This window comes from Scardinius erythrophthalmus (genome assembly GCF_964197995.2).
Source record: "Scardinius erythrophthalmus genome assembly, chromosome: 16".
Classification (NCBI taxonomy): domain Eukaryota; kingdom Metazoa; phylum Chordata; class Actinopteri; order Cypriniformes; family Leuciscidae; genus Scardinius; species Scardinius erythrophthalmus.
In genome coordinates, this window is record NC_138236.1 from 15502242 (window position 1) to 15526384 (window position 24143).

The following is a 24143-nucleotide window of genomic DNA, read 5'->3' on the forward strand; positions in this document are numbered from 1 at the left end:
TCCTGTGGAACGCAAAAAAGAGATGTTATAGAGACTTGGTAACCTGAGTCAACATGCAGTGCATCTTTTTTTCCATTCAATGAAAATGAATGATGACTGAGACTGGCATGAAGGTAAATAATGACAGAATTTTTATTTTGCTGAACAATACCTATAAATCTTGTAGTTTCAGATATGATCACATTCATTTACTGCCCCCTCTTGTGGCAAAATGACCACAATACATCAGACCAAAGTAGTCCTTTTTTTGCATCTTAAAGGGATAGTTCAACCAAAAATGAAAATTCTGTCATCATGTACTCACCCTCAAGTTGCTCCAAAACTGTATCAATTTCAAAGGAAGATATTTTGAAGAATGTTTGTAACTAAACAGTTGTGGGGCACCATTTAACAGACAGTCTTTTGATTTAAAAAAATATTGTTAACTAAAGATACAACCCTCATTCTTTCATGTTTACATTTTATTTTCAAAGCCTACATGAAATAACCAATTTTCTTCTTAAAACTAGTGGCCGACACGTTACCCTGTAATTATAAATTAAATCCAACAGCTTTGAGATGCACATATGCCTCAACACACAAATCTCAATTTGTGTGTTAAATCTCAAATCTCAGAAAAAGGCATTTTTCTGTCTTTTGTTAGAAGCAAGAAATGACAAGGAGGCAGCCTCTCGCAATGCAAAGTCAATGGAGACGGTTGGATTGTTTCCCCCCCCCGGGTGAGGGCGTGGCCTAAATACGCTCTGTCCCTATGCAAAATCGTGCATATTTAATGAGATAATGCCTAATTTGCATAATTAAACATACAAATTTCTAAAACTTGTAATACATTTTTTGTTATATACTTGTGTAAGTAATCAACTGAGGAAGTTTCATGGTGATATCTATTATTTTAAAATTTGACCCTATTCACCTGTAGTGTCATCAAAGCAACTTTTGTTAGAAATATGTTTAGAGTGGGCTACTCTTGATCAATAAACGGACTAACGGCTACTTATTTACATTTGTTAGAGGAACTTTTGGCAAGCTGGATTTTGACAGTGTAAATTTATAGTTTAGACATTTGGCTAATTGTGCTTTGGCACCAAAAACTATTCGTTTGTAAAAGATTAACCCCAAAACATGCGCAAAATCCATGACATTTCTGACAGAATAAATTCCTTTAAAAAGGCAGCCCTGAGATTAATTGAATAATTGTTTAATAGTTTAAAACACAACGGTGTGCTTTATGTAAAATAACTCATTATTGAGTTATAAACAAAAACAATTTTCAAATGTAAATGAATACCACTAAAATTCACATGAAATTCCATTGCCATTTAAATTTAAATGTTTTGTCCAAGACAGAAACCGATTTCCACTGAAATGTTTGAATCTTAACAAGTTACATTAAATTGGTTAGTATCTCATCTTGAATAAAGTCTGGTTAGGCATTTTGTACTTACTGAATTGTAACTCACATTTTTGCATATTGAAAGTGATGCCATTACATAATAATATACCAAACTTCCTCTGACAACTCAAACCACACACCGTTTCTGTTATTTCCTAATTCTGAAAATCACATATATCTCTGTGCAGTCTGGCTGACAGATTTATCATACTGCTGTTTTCTGCCTTAAAGCTCTGTGCCCTGATCCAGCAGTGTTCTGTAGATCGTGAAGGTGAGCAGGTGCAATGGAAGACGAGTTATGCTATTCATCAGTTATCTTCAAGCCATTTGACAAAGAGAAATCTAAAGGTATGTTCAGATGTTTTTTTTTATTGTTTTTTTTTTTTTTTTTTTTTTTTTTACATTTAACCATTGTGTTAACAACTTCCCCCTGTTTACTGGAATACTTTTAAGAGTAGTTGTTCTCTTTTTGGATGATCAGAATATGAGTGAATTAATGCTTGTCTGATTAGTCCGACAGTCAGAGGAGCCTGTACTGTATGCAGAGGTGAAAAGAAAACAATCGACTTCACATATTGAAACTCCAGGTTAGAGATCATTCACACACACAAAATATATATTTATACAAAACTGATATAAACTGTTACAGTATATCAGTTTTATATTCTTTTTTTAATGTTTTTAACTCTAATATTTTTATATATTTACAATAACGATATACAGTATATAATATATATACAGTAATACTGTCAAATATTATTACAATTTAAAATAACTGTTTTCTATGTTAGTATACTTTAAAATGTAATTTATTCCTGTGATGGCAAACCTGAATTTTCAGGATCATTACTCCAGTCTTCAGTGTCACATGATCCATCAGAAATCATTCTAATATGATGATTTGCTGCTCAAGAAACGTTTATTATTATTTTTAACAATTGTAAACAGTTATGTAAAAAAAAAATTCATATGATTCTTAGATGAATGGAAAGTTCAAAAGAACAGCATTTTTTTTTTTGTAATGTTCAAAGGTTTGGGGTCAGCAATATTTTTTTGGGGGGCGGGGGGGGGGGTAAAAGAAATTAATACTTTTATTCAGCAAGGATGCATTAAATTGATCAAAAGTTACAGTAAAGAAATGTATAATGTTACAAAATATTATGTTTCAAATAAATGAAATTGTCTGTTTTCAACATTGATAATAATAATAAATGTTTTTTGAGCATCAAATCAGCATTTCTGAAGGATCATGTGACACTGAAAACTGGAGTAATGATGCTGAAAATTCAGCTTTGCATCACAGGAAAACCTTTTTTTTTTTTAATATATATATTCAAATAGAAATGTTTTTTTTTTTTTTTTTTTTTTTTTTTGGTGAGCAGAAGATACTTCTTTTAAAAACATAAAAAATCGTACCAATGCCACACTTTTGAACAGAATGTGTATGTATGTATATACAGTACCAGTCAAAAGTTTGGAAACGTTACTATTTTTAATGTTTTTGAAAGAAGTCTCTTATGCTCATCAAGCCTGCAGTAAAACAACAACAACAACAACAACAACAACAACAACAACAACAACAACAACAACAAAACAGTAATATTATGAAATATTATTACAATTTAAAATAATGGTTCTCTTTTTTAATATATTTTAAAATGTAATTTATTTTTGTGATGCAAAGCTGAATTTTTTTTATCAGCAAGTACTCCAGTCTTTGGTGTCTTATGATCCTTCAGAAATCATTCTAATATGATGATTTGATACTCAGTTATTATCAATGATGGAAACAGTTGTGCTGTTTAATTTTTTTTTTTTTTAATACTTTTTTCAGGATTCATTGATGAGTAAAACGTTAACAGCATTTATTCATAAAAACAGCATTTATTCAAAATAAAAACATTTCTAACAATATAAATCGTTACCATAACCTTTTATCAATTTAACGCATCCTTGTTGAATTAAAGTACTAATTTCTTAAAAAAAAAAATAGTTATTGTTCCCAAACTTTTGAATGGTAGTGTATATTGTTACAAAATATTTCTATTCTAAATAAATACAGTTCTTTTTAACTTTTTATTCATCAAATAATCCTGAAAAAAGTATCTCAGGTTATAAAAAAAAATATTAAGCAGCACAACTGTTTCCAACATTGATCATAAATCAGCATATTAGAATGATTTCTGAAGGATCATAAGACACCAAAGACTGGAGTACTTGCTGATGAAAATTCAGCTTTGCATCACAAAAATAAATTACATTTTAAAGTATATTAAAAAAGAGAACCATTATTTTAAATTGTAATATTTCATAATATTACTGTTTTTTTTTTTTTTTTTTTTTTTTTTAACTGCAGGCTTGATGAGCATAAGAGACTTCTTTCAAAAACATTAAAAATAGTAACGTTTCCAAACTTTTGACTGGTACTGTATATATGGCTGTAAAAATAAATCAGCATTGTTTATTCTTTTGATCTTTTATTCAAAAAGTTTTTCTCCAAAACAGATTGGCCACAATTATTGGCAACCCTAGAAATTCTTATGAGTAAAATATCTCTGAAGTATATTCCCATTCATATTTAAAAAAATGTACTGTCATATGCTTGCACTCTTGGACTCAAACTTGTCTCATTCTGGTTCAGAAAAAAGAGCTTCCACCCCAACCTCTCCGGTGTATAGAGGAGCTTCAGTGTTTCTGGGGCTGCTCTGTTTCCTCCTGCTCGCTGCGTTAACAGCTGTCGGCATTTTCTGTAAGCATTAGCACTGTTTCATTCATATACACAATATCAATCTATCCGACTTTTGGATGTAGACATTTCAGAGTTTAGTTCCAACCCTGTGCAAGAAAGCTCAAGTTGTTTTCAGTTAAAACAGCTCAAACATGCAGTTTAGTCTGGGACTAGGTTTAAGCCAGGTTTGTGAAACCGCCATAAGCGTATTTGTTTAGAACTAGAAGTAAAATAAAAAAAGGGGAACCTTGAAGAAGTCTTTGAGTCATTTTCGTAACCTCAGAAATAACCAGGAGGAAAGTACAAATTATAAATGTGTCGACAAAAAAGTGAAACAGTGTAACGACACCGGAAACTCACGTGTGTCCTGCTGTTGTAAATCAGTTGCATAATTTCATCCTTTCCTACAAAACTGATGAGGTCAATATGAGTCAATGGGGTCAATTATAATTAAATATGGCTACTGTCTAAACTCAGAACGACTAAAATATCATAGAAACATTGCATTGCAGTTGAAAAATTGTACTGTAGATTTTACTAACAGTTTGCCTTTTTTGTGTTTCCGCTTTGCAGACTACATTCACGTGTCTAAACACAACAATATTCTGGTAAGAGTGAAGCCTGAAACAACATAAAATACTGAAATACTCAGAAATTGCCCACATCTGCTAAACAATATGCAAAGCCCGAAGCCTATCCTAACCGGAGGAAATCTCTTCATACAGGCCCAGTACACTAAAGAGAGAGCCGCCAACCAGCAGTTACTGGCAGAGAAGGAAGTGCTGGAGCAAGAGAGAGCAAGGCTGGTGACACAGGGTCAACAGATGAACAACACACTGGACTTCATAATTCATAAAAGCAGCTTTACAGGGGATAAATACTGTCAGTTCACTGGGAATGGTAAGCTGTTTTACTGAATCTGGAGTCTGAAGTGTAATGTTTGTATCCAGCTAATCTGAGCTATTCTCCATCACAGGGGTCCGGTGTACATCCTGCCCTCAAAACTGGATTCAAAATGGCTCCAGCTGTTACTATTTCCATAAAGGGAATGGAAACCTCTGGGGTACATGGACAGAGAGTCAAGAATACTGCGAGAAATATGGAGCTCAGCTGGCCATAATAGACACTGTGGGTGAACAGGTATATAAAACAAAATAACTGTTTTTCTCTCTTTTTCCAAAACTTTATGATCAAATTAAAAAAAGTTTTGCAGTGTTGTACACCATTTCCACAGCTAACAAATCAAACTTGAACTGGAAAGTTCTTCAAAGTTCTGTTAACAGTGAAAAGTGCACCAAAGTATATACTGTAAACGTACATTAGGCATTTAGCTTAAGCTCTTAAATGTAGAACTGAAGTTTAGCATCATGAGACCATTGTGATGGTGTATGAAATGAAAAAGAACGTAAATAGGAATGATTTCTACATGATTACAGCATTGTATTTATCTTCTCATTGTATTATGCAAATTAAGGAATTCATCAATCAGCACACTGAATCATATTATGATCAATATCACGGCTACTGGATTGGACTCTCTGAAAAAATGGAAAGCGTTTGGGTCTGGACCAATGGCGCTCAGCTTGAGAGAGGGTGAGTTTAGAAAATGGCAACAGAAGAGCTTTTGCTTTTTCAAACTATTAACTAAACTCATTTTTTATAAAAGGAATTTATTTCAAAACAGTTTCGTTTTGATAAATCATAAAAATAAATTAAAATAAAGCAATTCAAAATTCAAAAGCAATTACCTGACGTTTTCCACATTTCCCTTTCAGATTCTGGATCGATAGGCCCTATCAAGGATACACGTTCTGTGTTTTGTCAATGCCCAGCGAAAACCCACCGAGAAGCTGGAAAACAGTAGGCTGTTACATGAAAAGCAGATGGATCTGCGAAGTGGAAGTTTTAACATGGCCAACCTTCCTTCAAGCCCAACGAAACCACAGTGACCCCTCAACATGAACAGAAGTCAATGCAAAAGACAACTATCTCAGAAATCATTTTATTTTCCAGTTCAGTTTGATTTGGTAGCAATGTTTCAAGGCATTTCAGCTGGATTAAATGGAGAAATGACATCTTATTGCAGCTTTAGTGAGTGAAAAAAACCCCCACTTCATCCACACACATCATGCCACGCTATTTTTAAAACAATTCATATATAAACACATTTTTATCACTGTGAATAATATGCTATGTAATCATGCATAACACAAATGTATTACAAATCAGACCAGTGAAAAGCTTATTTCATGTCACCCTGTTGGTCTCAAGCTTAAAAGTTTGATGGTGATTTATAAAAATAAATATGAGTGCTGTGTAACAAACACGTTTTGCGTTTTGTCATGTCTGACACTTGACAGCTGCTAGAGAATTGATGCTCGTGTTTCAGCAGCACAGATTCTGGTCATCAACTGCCACCCTTGTGTTTGTAGTGAGTTTGTGCATTCACTTTTTGCTCTTTTTTTTCTTTGGCACGGACTCCTCACATTGAACATTCTCTACCAGCTCCTCCTGCTCCTTTTTGCTTCGTTTCTTTTTCTTGTTCCTCTTCTTGTTGTTCTCCTGTCCTTCTGTTATCTGTGCCACATTGCCAGTGTCCTCTGTCACTGTCATCACACTAGTTGAGTTTTCCACATTTGCGGATGGAGAGGTTTCATAGAGGACCGTGACGGATTTCTTTTTCTTCCTCGAGACGTTGTCAGAGGCTTGTTGACGCTCAATACCGCCCTCCTGTGGTTGTTTGCCGTGTGCGTCTGTGGAATCCTCACTGACCTCATCTGTGCCGGCTGTCTCAGCAACTACCTTGGACCGTTTCTTCTTTTTCTTCTTCTTGTGAATGCTGTCATCCATCGGCAGGTGTGTGTCTCGTTCCTCATTCACGTCTGCGCTGCATTCTCCATTAAGACCATCCTCGGGTGCTGCTTTTTCTTTGCGATTTTTCTTTCTCTTCTTCTTTGGCTCAACATCTGTGATAATATCAGAGTCTTTCCTCTTTTTGGGTTTGCTGTCCTCAGTGTCATTACTTGAAACAAGGACCTGTGTTGTCATCTTATCTTCATGGATATTATTCTCTGAAAGTCCATCCTGCCTTTTTGATTTCTTGCGTTTTGTTTTCTCTCTAATATCTGGATGTCCCGCAGGGTTTAGACAATCTGTGCTGCTTGTGGATGTTTCAGCAGTGTGGTTCTTCTTACCATACTTGTTCAAGAACTCCTGCTCCTGCTGCTCAAGCCGAGCCAGTTTGGCACTCATATTAAGTCCATGTCTGGCTCCTCTATTCACACAAACAAACACATATATTAGAGCTGTACGGTTAATTGTTAAAAGGTCGCGATCTCGGTTCAAACACCCATCTCATTCCTAAATTCCCAACGATTCGCCTGCGTCTATTAAATCTGAGACAAAATCACACCGGAACATTCAAATTTGTGTTTGTGCAGCCTCTGCTGACCCACAAAAAGCAGTTATTATGTATAGGCATGACACAGCTTCAACTCTCTTTACAACCATAAAGTATTGTTATTTCTGTGTTACAAATATTCATATAATCACAGAAGTATTAGGATAAAAGTTTATAGCTAGGATATACACTGATGTCTACGGACGAGACAAAAATAGAGCAAATCACCTTTTAAAAATAAGGCACTTCAAAAAATGATTGAATCGATTACATCGCTACGCCACCAGGTGGCGACAGGTGACTAGTAAAAAAAATGATTTGTCATTGAATCATTCATTCACGAGATTTGTTCATTAAACAATTCAAGTATATATGAGTGAATCATTGAATAATTTATTCAAACTTCTTTTTTTTAATAAATCATCAAACATTTTAAACAGACTGCAGAAATTTTGTCAGAACATCTAGTAAATGACATGTTTTATTAGGTGTCTGTTCAGAATTTTGGGAGAATCACAATAAATAAAACATGATTCTACATTTATCCAGAATCGTGCAGCCCTAACATATAGAAACCAGCTGTATCTGACAGTGTTATTGTTTACTAACACTAAAACTATTAAAAAATCCTTTTTTTAAAGATTTCAATAAAATATAAATATTAGATGAAAAACATAAGCTTATTTTTTATAGTTACCAAGGCAAAATTAGGTTAAGATGAATTCATAAAATAACTCAACCTGAAAAAAAAAATAAACTAATAAAAATGAAACGAGCACATATCAAAATTTAAAAACTGAAAATATGAAAAAAGCTCAAAATATTAGTAGATAAATAATACCACGATAACACTGACAATGTTACACTATCTATGATTCTTCTTATGACTTGTGTGTCCTGCTCAAATGTGGGTCAATGCTACGAGTTCTTGTATTATTTATATTGGTTTGACTAACAAATTATTGTAAGGATACGGTGGATGCATCAGTGTAAACTTTATGAGATCAGAGCTTACTTGTGTGCTGTTCGTCCTCCACAAGCTTTTAGCAGATCTGTGTCAGATAGCCTTGAAACAGACAGACAAAACGAAGACAATTGAGCCGGCTGAAAGCATAAATGATCTTGAAATCTAACCAGTACCATTGTGGGACATTTTAATTGGATCTTTCTTCTAAATGCCACATACAGAAACATCTGAAAGGACACGCTTCGTGCAGCAGAATATTATATACAGTAAGAAAATAAGTATTTGAACACCCTGGCTATTTTGCAAGTTCTCCCACTTGGAAATCATGGAGGGGTCTGAAATTGTCATCATAGGTGCATGTCCACTGTGAGAGACATAATCTAAAAAAAAAAATCCAGAAATCACAATATATGATTTTTTAACTATTTATTTGTATGATACAGGTGCAAATAAGTATTTGAACACCTGTCTATCAGCTAGAATTCTGACCCTCAAAGACCTGTTAGTCTGCCTTTAAAATGTCCACCTCCACTCCATTTATTATCCTAAATTAGATGCACCTGTTTGAGGTCGTTAGCTGCATAAAGACACCTGTCCACCCCATACAATCAGTAAGAATCCAACTACTAACATGGCCAAGACCAAAGAGCTGTCCAAAGACACTAGAGACAAAATTGTACACCTCCACAAGGCTGGAAAGGGCTACGGGGAAATTGCCAAGCAGCTTGGTGAAAAAAGGTCCACTGTTGGAGCAATCATTAGAAAATGGAAGAAGCTAAACATGACTGTCAATCTCCCTCGGACTGGGGCTCCATGCAAAATCTCACCTCGTGGGGTCTCAATGATCCTAAGAAAGGTAAGAAATCAGCCCAGAACTACATGGGAGGAGCTGGTCAATGACCTGAAAAGAGCTGGGACCACCGTTTCCAAGGTTACTGTTGGTAATACACTAAGACGTCATGGTTTGAAATCATGCATGGCACGGAAGGTTCCCCTGCTTAAACCAGCACATGTCAAGGCCCGTCTTAAGTTTGCCAATGACCATTTGGATGATCCAGAGGGGTCATGGGAGAAAGTCATGTGGTCAGATGAGACCAAAATAGAACTTTTTGGTCATAATTCCACTAAACGTGTTTGGAGGAAGAAGAATGATGAGTACCATCCCAAGAACACCATCCCTACTGTGAAGCATGGGGGTGGTACCATCATGCTTTGGGGGTGTTTTTCTGCACATGGGACAGGGCGACTGCACTGTATTAAGGAGAGGATGACCGGGGCCATGTATTGCGAGATTTTGGGGAACAACCTCCTTCCCTCAGTTAGAGCATTGAAGATGGGTCGAGGCTGGGTCTTCCAACATGACAATGACCCGAAGCACACAGCCAGGATAACCAAGGAGTGGCTCTGTAAGAAGCATATCAAGGTTCTGGCGTGGCCTAGCCAGTCTCCAGACCTAAACCCAATAGAGAATCTTTGGAGGGAGCTCAAACTCTGTGTTTCTCAGCGACAGCCCAGAAACCTGACTGATCTAGAGAAGATCTGTGTGGAGGAGTGGGCCAAAATCCCTCCTGCAGTGTGTGCAAACCTGGTGAAAAACTACAGGAAACGTTTGACCTCTGTAATTGCAAACAAAGGCTACTGTACCAAATATTAACATTGATTTTTTCAGGTGTTCAAATACTTATTTGCAGCTATATCATACAAATAAATAGTTAAAAAATCATACATTGTGATTTCTGGATTTTTTTTTTTAGATTATGTCTCTCAAAGTGGACATGCACCTACGATGACAATTTCAGACCCCTCCATGATTTCTAAGTGGGAGAACTTGCAAAATAGCAGGGTGTTCAAATACTTATTTTCCTCACTGTATAATTTTAATATATCACAGAAATTAAAGTATTTAATGCAAAGGTATTTTTAAAGGAATGTGCACAAATCATGATTTTGTTCTACTGGCAGCTCATACTTGGTAGTGGTGGAAAGGTCCAGTTTCTGGTCCTCATCTTCAGAACTGCTGCTATCATCTGAATCAGAGGTCTTTTCTGGCTGCTCACCTGACAGCAGTGTAGCTGACTGAGAATGGAGGAAGATGACTTTAAAACAATTACACAATCCAATTACTCAATTATCGCTCCATAAATGCTTGTGGTATTGTGAAAATATATTGATCGTGTGTGCCGTTTATGGTTTTGCACCTTGACAAAGCATCCATAGAGCATTGACTTGGCTTGCTGAGCCTTGCGTGGCTTTTTGTTAGAGATCAATCCATCACTGCTGTCGTCTGACTTCTTCACCACCACACCAGCCTAAAGCACAATGACAGCATCAGATGACTAAAACATGCCCACATTCACTGCTATCGTTTTCTTTTATTGAGTTTTTTTATATATTACTTACCTGCTCTGTTTCCACAACCAGACTGGATGAGGCTTTGTTAAAAACATGGTCCCACCAGTGAAAACTAAACTGCTCACCTTCCTTATGGCCCATCTGTAGACAAATGATCAAATATAAATTCAAACATAAGGGCTAAAACAGCTGGAGAATTAAAAAAGATAACCTAAAACCACAAGGGTAGTTTACGTGACCTGCAGTAAGATATGCTATACTTTATCTACAACTGTTTTTGACCGCATGTCTAATTTCTGTATAATTATTATACATGTAGATTCTAACTACTGTATAATTATACAATATTATTATATAATCTCATATTAAGAAACTTGCATTTAAGAGACTGTAAACTGCAAGAGCTAAAGTGTGGGTTAGGATGATATACCAGATGGTAAGGATAGAGCACCATAATCATAATTATTGTTAACACACACACACACATATATATATATATAGCCAGTTCATGATAAACGTCATGCCCATGTTGTCAACTACCCACAATGCTTCATTGTAATTTTCAAAAAAAACAAAAACATAAGAATAAATCTCTCACTCACCCCTCCTTTACCATATTTAATTTTGACTTTAATAGCCTCTGAGATGCCATTCTCTGATCTTCCCAGACCTTTACCTACAACACAACAGTCCAAACATTATACATCAGTCAGGTGTCATTACATGGATATGCCAAAGAAGCCCTAAAATCTGAATTCACCTTTTTCCCATCCGTGTCGCAGAAGCTGCTCCTCCGCGAATTTTAGCCCTGTACTCTTTTCTTTGACCATTTCTGCCATTTCCAGAACAACTTCTCAGAATCTGAAAATGTGAAACAGTTTGTAAAACAGATTAGGCAATATTAAATATGCGTTGATTCAGTGTAATATTTCAATCGGTCAAAGAACTGTAAACACTACCACTAATTTTAGGCTCGTACCACAAAAAGAGGTAAATAAGCAATAATCGCTAGCACGCGTTCAGCAAGGGAGCAGACATGACACCAGTTAAGTAACTATGGAAAGCGAAAAGGGTCATTGCTCTCGATTAACGGAACGCGTTCTCTGAAAAAGATAGATTTCAGAAGCAGTTCTGCCCGGCCAAAACAAACAAACTAAAAAAATAAATAAAAAAAAGCGCTGTTTGGTCATATTCCAGGATGACGATGTCAAGATTCATTAGGCTCAAATTGGGAAAGAATGGTTGGAAGGGAACATGAATAATCATTTTCATACACGAATTGGCACATCTGAGTCTAGACCTTAAATCATTGAAAGTCTTTGGGGTGTGCTGTTAGAGTGCTCGACTGTCGACTCTTGCATTGTCAATTTCATATGAAGAGTTCAGATGCAAAAGGCTCTAAGTCCCATCTGACATTTTCTTCTAGAATGATCATTTTTATCAAGCTCGTATATTTAAGTTCAGTAATTTCACTTAAATGACAATTAATAGGTAATTTTCATTGCCATTTAAGTAAAATTACTGAATTTAAATATACAAGCTTGATAAAAATGATAATTTTAGAAGAAAATTTCAGATGGCACTTAGAGGGTTTTGCATCTGAACTCTTCATATATACACACACACAGGGGCGTAGCAACCGGGGGGGACGGGGGGGACACGTCCCCCTCACTTTTAGAAACGGGTGATTCTGTCCCCCGCATTTTTTTGACCCAGCGCCAATATTTCCGACCGTGTTCTCTGATTCGTTACTTAGACTTTAGTGAACTAACATTCAGCCAATCACAGCGCGAATCATCTCTTGGGCGTGTCTACCATGAGCTTCAAATCTCTTGTTGCTCTCTTGCGAATTTTCGTTCGCTGTTTAGTCACTTTGCTATTTGGCCGTCTGGGGTAAAATGAACCCCAGAAAAAAGCAGAGGACATTACATCCTTTTTTCAAACACGCACTGTAAGTATGTATGTCGCGATGACATGAATCACGGGTCAGGGGATCTCTGGATAATCCGTAATTCGTTTGCAATTATAAAACGAAAATACCGTTTTTCTGTTTTTTGTATCAAAACGAAAAACCAAATAACCGTTTTTGGTGTCAGAATCAAAAAACGAAAATCCAATTAAAAACGGCCCGTTTTTCGTTTTTGCCGATCATTTTATCGTTATTCCTTTTTGAACGAAGAGAGTCTTTGAACTTCAGTCAATTCGTTTTTCGTTTATAAACCAAAAACGGATGTCACCCCTTTATTCGTTTTTTCAAAAAAACTAGAAAACAAGATTTCGGCTTGATTTTTCGTTTTTTAGTTCACAGGCAAAAAACGAATAAATGACTTCAAAATTCGTTTTCCACATGTGGGCGGCCTGACACGCCCCCTTCCGCTGATTGGTCAAGCAAGTCTGAGCATGTGATGTCATCAGTTGTCGCTCAGGTCTGTTCAACAAAATAATAGTCCTCTACTATGGCTACAAATTCTTAAACTGTACAGGGCATGTCCTATTGGGCTTTCTTCTGTGCAACTTTACACGTTTCACAGAAATCTTTACATCAAAAATATTAATTATTAGTCTGCCACCAGCCTGTTTTATTTAGCTGTGCGGATTTAAATCTGTGTGGTGAAGCTGCGCTTGACAGCGCCGAGTGGGAGAGGCTCACTGACCAGCAGTGGCGGACTGGCACCAAAAAGAGACCCTGGCAATTTTAGCAGAGAGGCCACATTTGTCTTCTCAAGTCATCTGCAACCAAAGAAACATAACATTACATTCTCATCAGGTCAATGATCGCGAGAAATTCCACTGACTAAAAACAATCAAAATACCTTATAAATAGAGAGATTACATACATTTAGGCTATTTGTCCTTCACAGGAAAAATAGAAATAAAAAGTCATTATTATTATTTAGTTCATAGGGCTATTATTTTTCAGAGATAGGCCGTGGTGTTTGTTTGTTTGCTTTTTTCCTTGTTTTTTTGTGGCCGCCTGCACCTCCGCTTAATTTATTATTATTTTATTCCTATTTACATTTGCATTTACATTTATGCATTTGGCAGACGCTTTTATCCAAAGCGACTTACATTGCATTCAAGGTACACATTTTTACATTTTGTCAGTTCATATACTTAGTCTGTTGATTTGCGACGGCCTATTGTTGCAGACACTCCGCTTTATTTATTTATTTAGCCTTTTTATATGGCTGTGATGAGCAGGCCCGTCGCGACAAGGCAGGCAAACCAAGCAATTGCTTGGGGCCCCGAGCTGGCCTGGGGCCCCAAGACAACGACTGGTTAAGAATAAAATGCAACGACAAACTGTGTGAGCGCCCCTTTGATGGTCAATGCAGTAAAGTGCAATGACACTGTTATCGGGATCCCCCTCAAGGGGGCCCCCCTCAGTAGTCGCTGACAGCAGCCAGCCAACCACGCGATCTCTGCCGCCGCAAAATACAAAACCTCCTCGGCAGTCATCATTAAGCGGAATTATGCTTCAGGAAGCCAGAAAAGAATGAAGAGAAAGGAAGAGGAGGATAAGAAAAAACAAGATAGTGGTAAGTAGGGGTGTAACGATACACGTATTCGTATTGAACCGTTCGGTACGAGGCTTTCGGTTCGGTGTTCGGTACGCATTTTCAAACCGAACGGTTCGTTGGATCATTTTTCCTGCCGACCAAAATTTCGTTATTTCAAATGTAGGCGGGTCGCGCGTGGCAAGCGCGCTCATAATGTAGAGACGCCGGCGCGACTACAACATTGCCCAACATCAAATGGCAAATGTAATGTAAGCGGAACGAAACTGAGCTACTCGTTATTGTGTGGTTGAAGGACCGTTGTTTATCAGTTTGGACCAGTGCAGCGCGAGACGATCGTGATCATGCGACACTGTTACTACACAGCACTAATAAGAGATCCAGTAAAGAAAACATTTGAATTCGCCACAGAAGTAATAACATCGCTGCGAGATGTAGTGAGAAACATTCACATTGTTTGGCAGGAATAGTAGGCTATAATGCCTTCAAGAAACATTACGTCGGTTTTATTTTGACATTATGAATACAATGCCCTCAAATGTTAATCTTAACTAAAATAAACATTTGTTTATAACTACTAAAATATTAAATTTATTTTTTTTCCAAGGAGCTGTTTTGTTTTATATGCTCCTAAGAAGAGTCAATTATAGCTCCAGAATTGCTCAAAGTAAAAAGAAATAATATTTTATGGTGCTAGTTTTAATTAAAAAAAAGAAGAAAAATAAATAAATCAAGGAAATTGGCATTTCTTTCTTTTTGCTGTATCGAAAACATACCAAACCGTAACACGTGTATCGTATTGAACCGAACCGTGAATTTTGTTACATCCCTAGTGGTAAGTGATAAATTACACTGGATAAAATAGCTCCACTTGTCTTGTACAAATGGTGTAATTTTGCAGCAGGTAGGCTAGAAAAAAAATATGTTTATGTTAGCTACCTGCCTGACGGCAAATGCTGCTTGTAACAAACAGTTAGTGCAACTTTTTTTTCGAACGGATATGTTTTTTATTGGGGGGGCCTCCATGTCCATTTTGCTTGGGGCCCCCAAATTCCTTCAAACGGCCCTGGTGATGAGCAGTGGCGTGCACAGACCTCCTCAGGGGCAGGGGCGGAAGGACCAAAAAGGGCACTTTAAAAAAAAAAACATTTATTTTTAAAATAAATCACCTGTATTTAAAGCAGCACCCGTCTGTCTGTTGTGTTTTATATATTTTAATGACTTCCTCACAATTATTTGGAATATCTCACTCGACGGAGAGCAGCAGTCGGTCAGAGAGCCTCTCTCGGAAATGATGATAATATAACTAAATATTATTTACTTTACCAAACAAAACAGAGAATCAAGTCGGTAATTATGAGGAATTCATGTTTAGTTATGTTGATGTTATAAATTGTAGGCCTATGTATTCAATAAAGTGTTAGCTATCATGAAATCAGTAACACTTTACAATAAGGTTTCATTAGTTAAATTTGTTAACATGAACTAATAATGAACTACACTTCTACACAATTTATTAATCTTAATTAATATTAATTTCAGCCTTTACTAAAACATTATTAAAATCAAAAGTTGTATTTGTTAACATTAGTTAATGCACTGACTGTGACATAACATGAACAAACAATTAAAAGTTGTATTATTATTAACTAAGATTAACAAATAGGCCTACAGTAGCCTAACAAATGTTTAGTTTAGTTTAGTTTCAGACACAGTTGAGCTAACAAACAACAGCACAGTCTGAAACAGGTGTAGGCTGAAGCTCTTGCTTATAATGCCTACCCTTTTAAAACATCTCATATTTTAATAAAAAATAAAAATAATTATTGTCTTACATCATTATAATGTTGACAAACAAATATAAACAGAATACAAAAACATTAGTATTTCCTATGCAATACCATTGCACAATCCAAATACAACAAAAGCAGCTTGTTCATTTAACATTCTTTAAATGGTTTCATATAGTTTCAGTGCATTAATTTTTTTTAAATAGTTTCTTTAACTTATTAAGTGCCCCACATATTTTTTTTTAGTTCCTCATGACAGCTATTCCATAGATTTACACCTTTAACTGAAATACAATGGTATTTTGCATTGGTCCTATGTTCTTTTTGAACTGTTTTGAACAGAGTTCCCCTTAAGTCATGTTGGCATTCTCTTTCTGTGAACAACCCTTGGATACTTTCTGGCAATTGATGATTTTTTACTTTGTACATGATCTGTAATGTTTTTAGTTGTTTTGCATGATTAGTTAATGTTAGTTAATATGAATAATAAACAAATAAACCTCATTGTAAAGTGTAGGCCTACTATGAAATCAAAGATATAAATTCCTTACAATTTAGAGCTGGACATGGACTTTTCCTTGGACATGAAATTTCCTTTCACTAGATGTATTTCCCCAAGCTAAGAACACTTGCTATGGCCTGGACAAAAACGAATGACATTGTCAGACTCAGAATGCGGCTGAAATTGAGTAATACTTTTATGATTGTTAAGCATAACTCACATGCTGCCGCAACTTTTACAGTAGCATGGTAGGATAAATGTAACTTTTCCGTATTAGCTTAATATTACCTGCTGCCCGTGCAGTTCGAAGACTCGCGGCGAACTGCTGCGTACATAGCGCTGAAAAAAAGAACTCCGCCTACTGCCACTTCACCTCCGCCAAATGCTTCCGCCAAAAAATAATATTTAATATTTGTTTGTATTATTATTGTTCGTGGCAATGGTGTAGGCCTATAAGTGTATTGTTATTTATTATAATATTTATTTTAATAATTATTATTATTTACATTTATCAGAATTATGATAAATTTCAGAGTGGCATTTGCCCACATTGCCCAATGGCCAGTCCGTCACTGCTGACCAGTGTTCAGTCAGCAGTCAGAACTTTTCTTAGACGCTCCGTTTTGCCACGGGATGGTGATTGCAAATACTGTAATGCCAATCGGCTGAGGGTGGGTACCGATGATGGTGAAATACATTTTTACTGAAACTGTAATCATAGCCGCGACCCGCGAGAATGAGACAGATATTGACAGGACGATAGCGGAGGGAATTAAAGGCGCAAGATAACTTCTGTTAACAAAAACATAAATAAAAAAGTGTTTAAAATAAGTGACTTTGTCTTTGTTTTATTGTTTTTGTTGTTTTTAATCAAATAATTGTGAACCACAAACTGAGCCTTCGTTTTAAAGGGCAATTTCCAAATATATTTTATTTGTTATAATATGGGTATTTAATAATACAGCATAAATAAAAACAAACACACGTAATGCCTGGTGCCTATATAGGCAAAACACCACAGTTTCTTGGTTTTGTTTGTGTGAACTTTTATCCCCAACCATATTTCTTCATGGGCTCCAGTCCAGGGGTCATGCTCAGCACCCCTACTTCCCATGGTACTAACTGTAATTAACAGTATGCTGACCCAGTTTATATGTAAAATCTTTGGTATATGTAATCTATAATATCTAAAAACACTTTACAGTGTGATGGAAATAAACTTTTCTTAAAGCGTCTTGTATATCACCACAGATTTATTGACACCCTTCTATCTGTATTGTATACTGTAATAGACAATTGTCCTGCAGAATGATGAGGTTTTTTGTAAGAAAAACATTGCGAGCAAATTTCGAATTGTTGTTTGAAATATAAATCAACAACGTAAGAGGCTTTAGGCTTTTCTGACCCTGCATTTAGATGTACATTACACACTGTCTAATGCAGCTCAAAGGAGGCACTGTGAATTTGCATAGCCATTTCATTCTAAGAGACTATTAAATGTGAAGTGACAACATGAAACACTACTTTCAATATATTAAAAAAACACCAGTAGTTGGTGGCAAGTCTGCCTGATAATGATTGAATACCAATTTACTCATTTAGGCTCACAATAAGCAGATTACATAATTATACCATGAAAAATATATATATATATATATATATATATATATATATATATATATATATATATATATATATAAAGGCAGGATCACTTACTGGTGGAACCCAAACTTAAGTCCAGTCCTGGCTGTATAATCAAACAATAAAAACGAAACACAATAAAATCAAGAACATTTACTGATTCCACAGGAACTTGCAGTTTCCCCCATTTTTACTAATAACTACTTTGTGTTAATTTAGAGGACAGTAAGGCAAACTATTAAGCATGAACTCGAACAAGATCAGGGGCGTGTCTACGTGGTGGCCAGGGGGGGCACCGGCCCCCCCTGAAATTTGATTGGCCACCCCAGGTGCCCCCCCTATAAGATGTCTTGTGATTGGTTCATTTTACGGCCATTCAGTTTATAGACTAATGAAGTTCGCGATTCAAAGAAGTGCAGCGCCAGGGAAACAACGGTTGCAAGTTGTGAGCGCAGCTTCTCTGCACTTAAGCTCATAAAAACACATTTACGCACTACCATGACTCATGACAGACACAGTAATCTTGGAGTCACGGTGCGTGTCCACTACAGCGGCAAAAGTCCGCTCAGTGCCGCTGGTAACGCTGTAACGTCTCCGCTCTGGGGTGTGTCTGTTGCGAGGGTGTTTAATCGAAGTATTTTTCAACACATGGACAGTATACTATAATCATCAGCGATGCACGCGATTACGTTTAGAAATAGACAAGTCTTGTCGAGAACTGTCCAACCTTTTGACGCTCTCGGTCGCTCTCAACGCTCTCTCCTGTCCGCTGTCAATCTCAAAATGCAACTGCGCGAGCGTGAAGCTCGACTTCCATAGGAATGAATTGAAAACGTTCGCTCCGCTCCACTCGCACCGTGCCAGTGGACACGCACCGTAAGCACTGTAATTTTGTTAGACGGTTTGCCAGTCACCACCGAAACAGACAAATCCAGCTGTTTTAGTTGAGGTCTGCCTTCTTTCTTTTTCGACTGTTTATTGTTTCTAAACTAAAGACTAGCAGAGCACAATGCAATGGTTCTATATTTTATTTTTAAACTGTGGTGTTTTCATTTGAACTGTTACAGTGCTAAAACTTTAACTCTGTGTTACTCAGCTTTTTTGTAAATTAACTTGAAAGAAATGTTGAATGAAACACTATGATGTTTTGGCCAAACCATTTGAATTATTACAGTGGGGGGATTTATTTATTTATTTATTTATTTATTTATTATTATTTGAAAGAGATTGTGAATAAAACTACTGTATTGTAATGGCCAAACTTTAAAAGAAAAGGTTTTTAAAATTGCTCATTATTAAAATTGCTTTTATTTTATAAACTTGTTAGTTTTATGAAAACACTAAAAATAATAAACACTGGTTCTCAAATTTAACTTAATGGACTACAGGGGTGACAAAAAAACTAAATTAATCAAAAATGTGCTTTATTACTACATTTGTTTACAAGTAACTTACAAGTAAGTTACAAGTTTACAATAAGTAATCAAGTAAAAAAAAAATCAATAGGATTTACGTAATATACTGTAGAATTTAGCTTTTTTTGGGGGTCACTTGCGGCCACCCCGTTTGGAGGCAGTGCCCCAGCATGGCCCCCCCACTGAAAATGCTCTAGACACGCCCCTGAACAAGATCAATTAAGATTTTCAAAGCAATTTGGAACTCTTGGTGGAAATTGACAGCATGTTCAAAAAGAGATGAAATGTCAGGACACTGCATAGAAAACTGCCTCTCCACAGCATCCTGGTCCTCTGGTGACTGAAATGGATTCTCCCCAAAAGTTGAAACTCATTGAAACACTGAATTGAAAATGAAACAATATTTTTAGTTGCGTCCAGGGCACTGGAGAGACCCGTAGCCTCAGTGATGTTGTACTCTTCGGAGTGGCATTTAGGGCACTGTGTAGATGTTGCCTCCCATTGGTTGACACACAGCATGCACCCCATAATGCTACTGCAGCATGATGCATTATCTCTTTTTGAACATGCTGTCAATTTCCACCAAGAAGAGTTCCAAATTGCTTTGAAAATCTTAATTGATCTTGTTCGAGTTCATGCTTAATAGTTTGCCTTACTGTCCTCTGAATTAACACAAAGTTATTAGTAAAAATGGGGGAAACTGCAAGTTCCTGTGGAATCAATAAATGTTCTTGATTTTATTGTGTTTCGTTTTTATTGTTTGATTATACAGCCAGGACTGGACTTAAGTTTGGGTTCCACCAGTAAGTGATCCTGCCTTTATATATATATATATATATATATTTTTATTTTTTTTTTCATGGTATAATTATGTAATCTGCTTATTGTGAGCCTAAATGAGTAAATTGGTATTCAATCATTATCAGGCAGACTTGCCACCAACTACTGGTGTTTTTTTAATATATTGAAAGTAGTGTTTCATGTTGTCACTTCACATTTAATAGTCTCTTAGAATGAAATGGCTATGCAAATTCACAGTGCCTCCTTTGAGCTGCATTAGACAGTGTGTAATGTACATCTAAATGCAGGGTCAGAAAAGCCTAAAGCCTCTTACGTTGTTGATTTATATTTCAAACAACAATTCGAAATTTGCTCGCAATGTTTTTCTTACAAAAAACCTCATCATTCTGCAGGACAATTGTCTATTACAGTATACAATACAGATAGAAGGGTGTCAATAAATCTGTGGTGATATACAAGACGCTTTAAGAAAAGTTTATTTCCATCACACTGTAAAGTGTTTTTAGATATTATAGATTACATATACCAAAGATTTTACATATAAACTGGGTCAGCATACTGTTAATTACAGTTAGTACCATGGGAAGTAGGGGTGCTGAGCATGACCCCTGGACTGGAGCCCATGAAGAAATATGGTTGGGGATAAAAGTTCACACAAACAAAACCAAGAAACTGTGGTGTTTTGCCTATATAGGCACCAGGCATTACGTGTGTTTGTTTTTATTTATGCTGTATTATTAAATACCCATATTATAACAAATAAAATATATTTGGAAATTGCCCTTTAAAACGAAGGCTCAGTTTGTGGTTCACAATTATTTGATTAAAAACAACAAAAACAATAAAACAAAGACAAAGTCACTTATTTTAAACACTTTTTTATTTATGTTTTTGTTAACAGAAGTTATCTTGCGCCTTTAATTCCCTCCGCTATCGTCCTGTCAATATCTGTCTCATTCTCGCGGGTCGCGGCTATGATTACAGTTTCAGTAAAAATGTATTTCACCATCATCGGTACCCACCCTCAGCCGATTGGCATTACAGTATTTGCAATCACCATCCCGTGGCAAAACGGAGCGTCTAAGAAAAGTTCTGACTGCTGACTGAACACTGGTCAGTGAGCCTCTCCCACTCGGCGCTGTCAAGCGCAGCTTCACCACACAGATTTAAATCCGCACAGCTAAATAAAACAGGCTGGTGGCAGACTAATAATTAATATTTTTGATGTAAAGATTTCTGTGAAACGTGTAAAGTTGCACAGAAGAAAGCCCAATAGGACATGCCCTGTACAGTTTAAGAATTTGTAGCCATAGTAGAGGACTATTATTTTGTTGAACAGACCTGAGCGACAACTGATGACATCACATGCTCAGACTTGCTTGACCAATCAGCGGAAGGGGGCGTGTCAGGCCGCCCACATGTGGAAAACGAATTTTGAAGTCATTTATTCGTTTTTTGCCTGTGAACTAAAAAACGAAAAATCAAGCCGAAATCTTGTTTTCTAGTTTTTTTGAAAAAACGAATAAAGGGGTGACATCCGTTTTTGGTTTATAAACGAAAAACGAATTGACTGAAGTTCAAAGACTCTCTTCATTCTTTGTTCAAAAAGGAATAACGATAAAATGATCGGCAAAAACGAAAAACGGGCCGTTTTTAATTGGATTTTCGTTTTTTGATTCTGACACCAAAAACGGTTATTTGGTTTTTCGTTTTGATACAAAAAACAGAAAAATGGTATTTTCGTTTTATAATTGCAAACGAATTACGGATTATCCAGAGATCCCCTGACCATCACGCGTAAAGTTTCCTTGTTGATTTAACCAACTGTAACGCAGTAAGACCGTATATGAGACCGTCTAGACGTGTACGACAACAGAACCCGTATGGACCTCGTCACGTCGCGCCGGATTGTGCCGAGTGTGTGTTAAATGCTCTCCTACTTGTTGCTTTGGATAAAAAGCATCTGCTGCCTAATGCCTAAATTTTATAAATGAGAAGTAACAGATTATTCCCATCAGGTACGCAACGTCATAAGACGTTGATATTTGGTTAAATTTCGGTTGCGACGTCGGGTGACCAAAATAATGTTAAAACTTTGTAAATACATTGATTTAGGTTTTATTGATTTATTTAATAAAATGTATGTTGTATAAAACTAAGGGGAAAATGCCCTTTATAAAGGTACAAAAAAATATTGTTTTCAAACAGTGATGTAATGAAACATTGACAATTTAAGTTTGAAGGGAGTAAAGCCTCTGTTTAGGCTATTAATTAAGGAAATATAATTTTGCCAAAAGAAGAACTTTTATTTTAAATAAATGTTAATTTTAAATCAGCCTTCTTCAGTGTTATATGTTACCATATTATCATGCTTAACACTGAGAATTTGAATAATTGTAATGTGATGATCAGATGCAGATAACTAAATCAAAGAATATCATTTTGGGCAGTTGACCGGTGGATTATTTATTTGTAACAGTGGATTTGGGTGACTCAAAGTGCACCGGATTAATGAATTTATCTTTAAAATGTAAAAAATTTTCTTCCGGGGGGGCATGCCCCCGGACCCCCCTAGAGGTACTAAACTCCACCCACAAAAATAATGTGGGAATATGATAATCTACAAAAAATACACATTTTCATTATTAGGATTTTACCACCTCCGCCTCATTTTTAACCAGGAAAAACCTTGTTATGAACATCACCTTTGGGTCACATCCTATGGTCACATACAGCTTTTGTCCCCCCCACTTTTAGAATGGCTGCTACGCCCCTGCACACACACACACATATATACATATACACATATATACATATTATACACATATACAGTGGTGGTCAGAATTAATGGCACCCCTGGTAAATATGATCAAAAATGGCTGTAAAAAATAAATCTGCATTGTTTATCCTTTTGATCTTTCATTTAAAAAAAAGCAAAAATCTAACCTTTCATTGAAGTAAAAGAATTGAAAGTGGGGAGGAAATCACATTATGAAATAAATGTTTTTCTCCAAAACACGTTGGCCATAATTATTGGCACCCCTAGAATTTTTTATGAGTAAAATATCTCTGAAGTATATTCCCATTAATATTTACCTTTATTTAGCACACCAGGGTGACTAGGAACATGAAATTGTCTAGCAATGACTGCTTGTTTCACAAGAGTTTAAATATGAGGAAACACATTTCTTTAATCATCCATCACAATGAATAAAACCAAAGATATAGTTCTGATGTGCAGCAAAAGATTGTTGAACATCACAAAATAGAAAGTGGCTGTAAGAGAATAGCTAAATAATTGAAAATCCCCATTTTGACCATCAGGGCAATAATTAAGAAGCTCCAATCAACTAAAGTTGTTACGAATCTGCCAGGAAGAGGACGTGTGTCTATATTGTCTTAATGCAGGGTGAGGAGGAAAGTTTGAGTGGCCAAAGACTCTCCAAGGATCACAGATTGAAAATTGCAGAGATTACTTGAGTCTTGGGGGTCAGAAAGCCTAAAAAAAATGATCAAACAACCCTTACACAACCACATGTTGTTTGGGAGGGTTTCAAGAAAAATCATCCTCGCTCCACCATAAATAAACTCCAGCATATTCAGACATGACTGGAACTTCAAAAGGGACTGGATTCT

The 24143-nt window shown here is 36.2% G+C and overlaps 2 protein-coding genes across 4 annotated transcripts; one reads left to right on the forward strand and one right to left on the reverse strand.

Moving 5' to 3' along the window:
• Positions 1-1577: 1577 nt before the first annotated feature.
• On the forward strand, positions 1578-6442 carry LOC308704992 (C-type lectin domain family 7 member A-like). 2 transcript variants are annotated; one of them, XM_081389761.1, is made up of 8 exons: positions 1578-1741; positions 1906-1980; positions 4035-4142; positions 4695-4729; positions 4847-5021; positions 5098-5261; positions 5596-5714; positions 5897-6442. In XM_081389761.1, exons 1-8 carry the CDS (start codon positions 1678-1680, stop codon positions 6081-6083), a joined length of 927 nt encoding a protein of 308 aa, XP_081245887.1. In that variant the 5' UTR covers positions 1578-1677; the 3' UTR covers positions 6084-6442. The 2 variants fall into 2 exon arrangements, with proteins under 2 accessions (XP_081245887.1, XP_081245888.1); XM_081389762.1 differs by having other exon boundaries at positions 5098-5249; positions 5897-6439.
• Positions 6109-11977, reverse strand: gpatch4 (G patch domain containing 4). 2 transcript variants are annotated; one of them, XM_081389760.1, is made up of 8 exons: positions 11800-11977; positions 11601-11701; positions 11443-11516; positions 10889-10981; positions 10687-10797; positions 10458-10564; positions 8537-8587; positions 6109-7395 (listed from the first exon to the last, which is right to left on the reverse strand). In XM_081389760.1, exons 2-8 carry the CDS (start codon positions 11677-11679, stop codon positions 6567-6569), a joined length of 1344 nt encoding a protein of 447 aa, XP_081245886.1. In that variant the 5' UTR covers positions 11680-11701; positions 11800-11977; the 3' UTR covers positions 6109-6566. The 2 variants fall into 2 exon arrangements, with proteins under 2 accessions (XP_081245886.1, XP_081245885.1); XM_081389759.1 differs by having other exon boundaries at positions 11820-11970.
• Positions 11978-24143: the final 12166 nt, after the last annotated feature.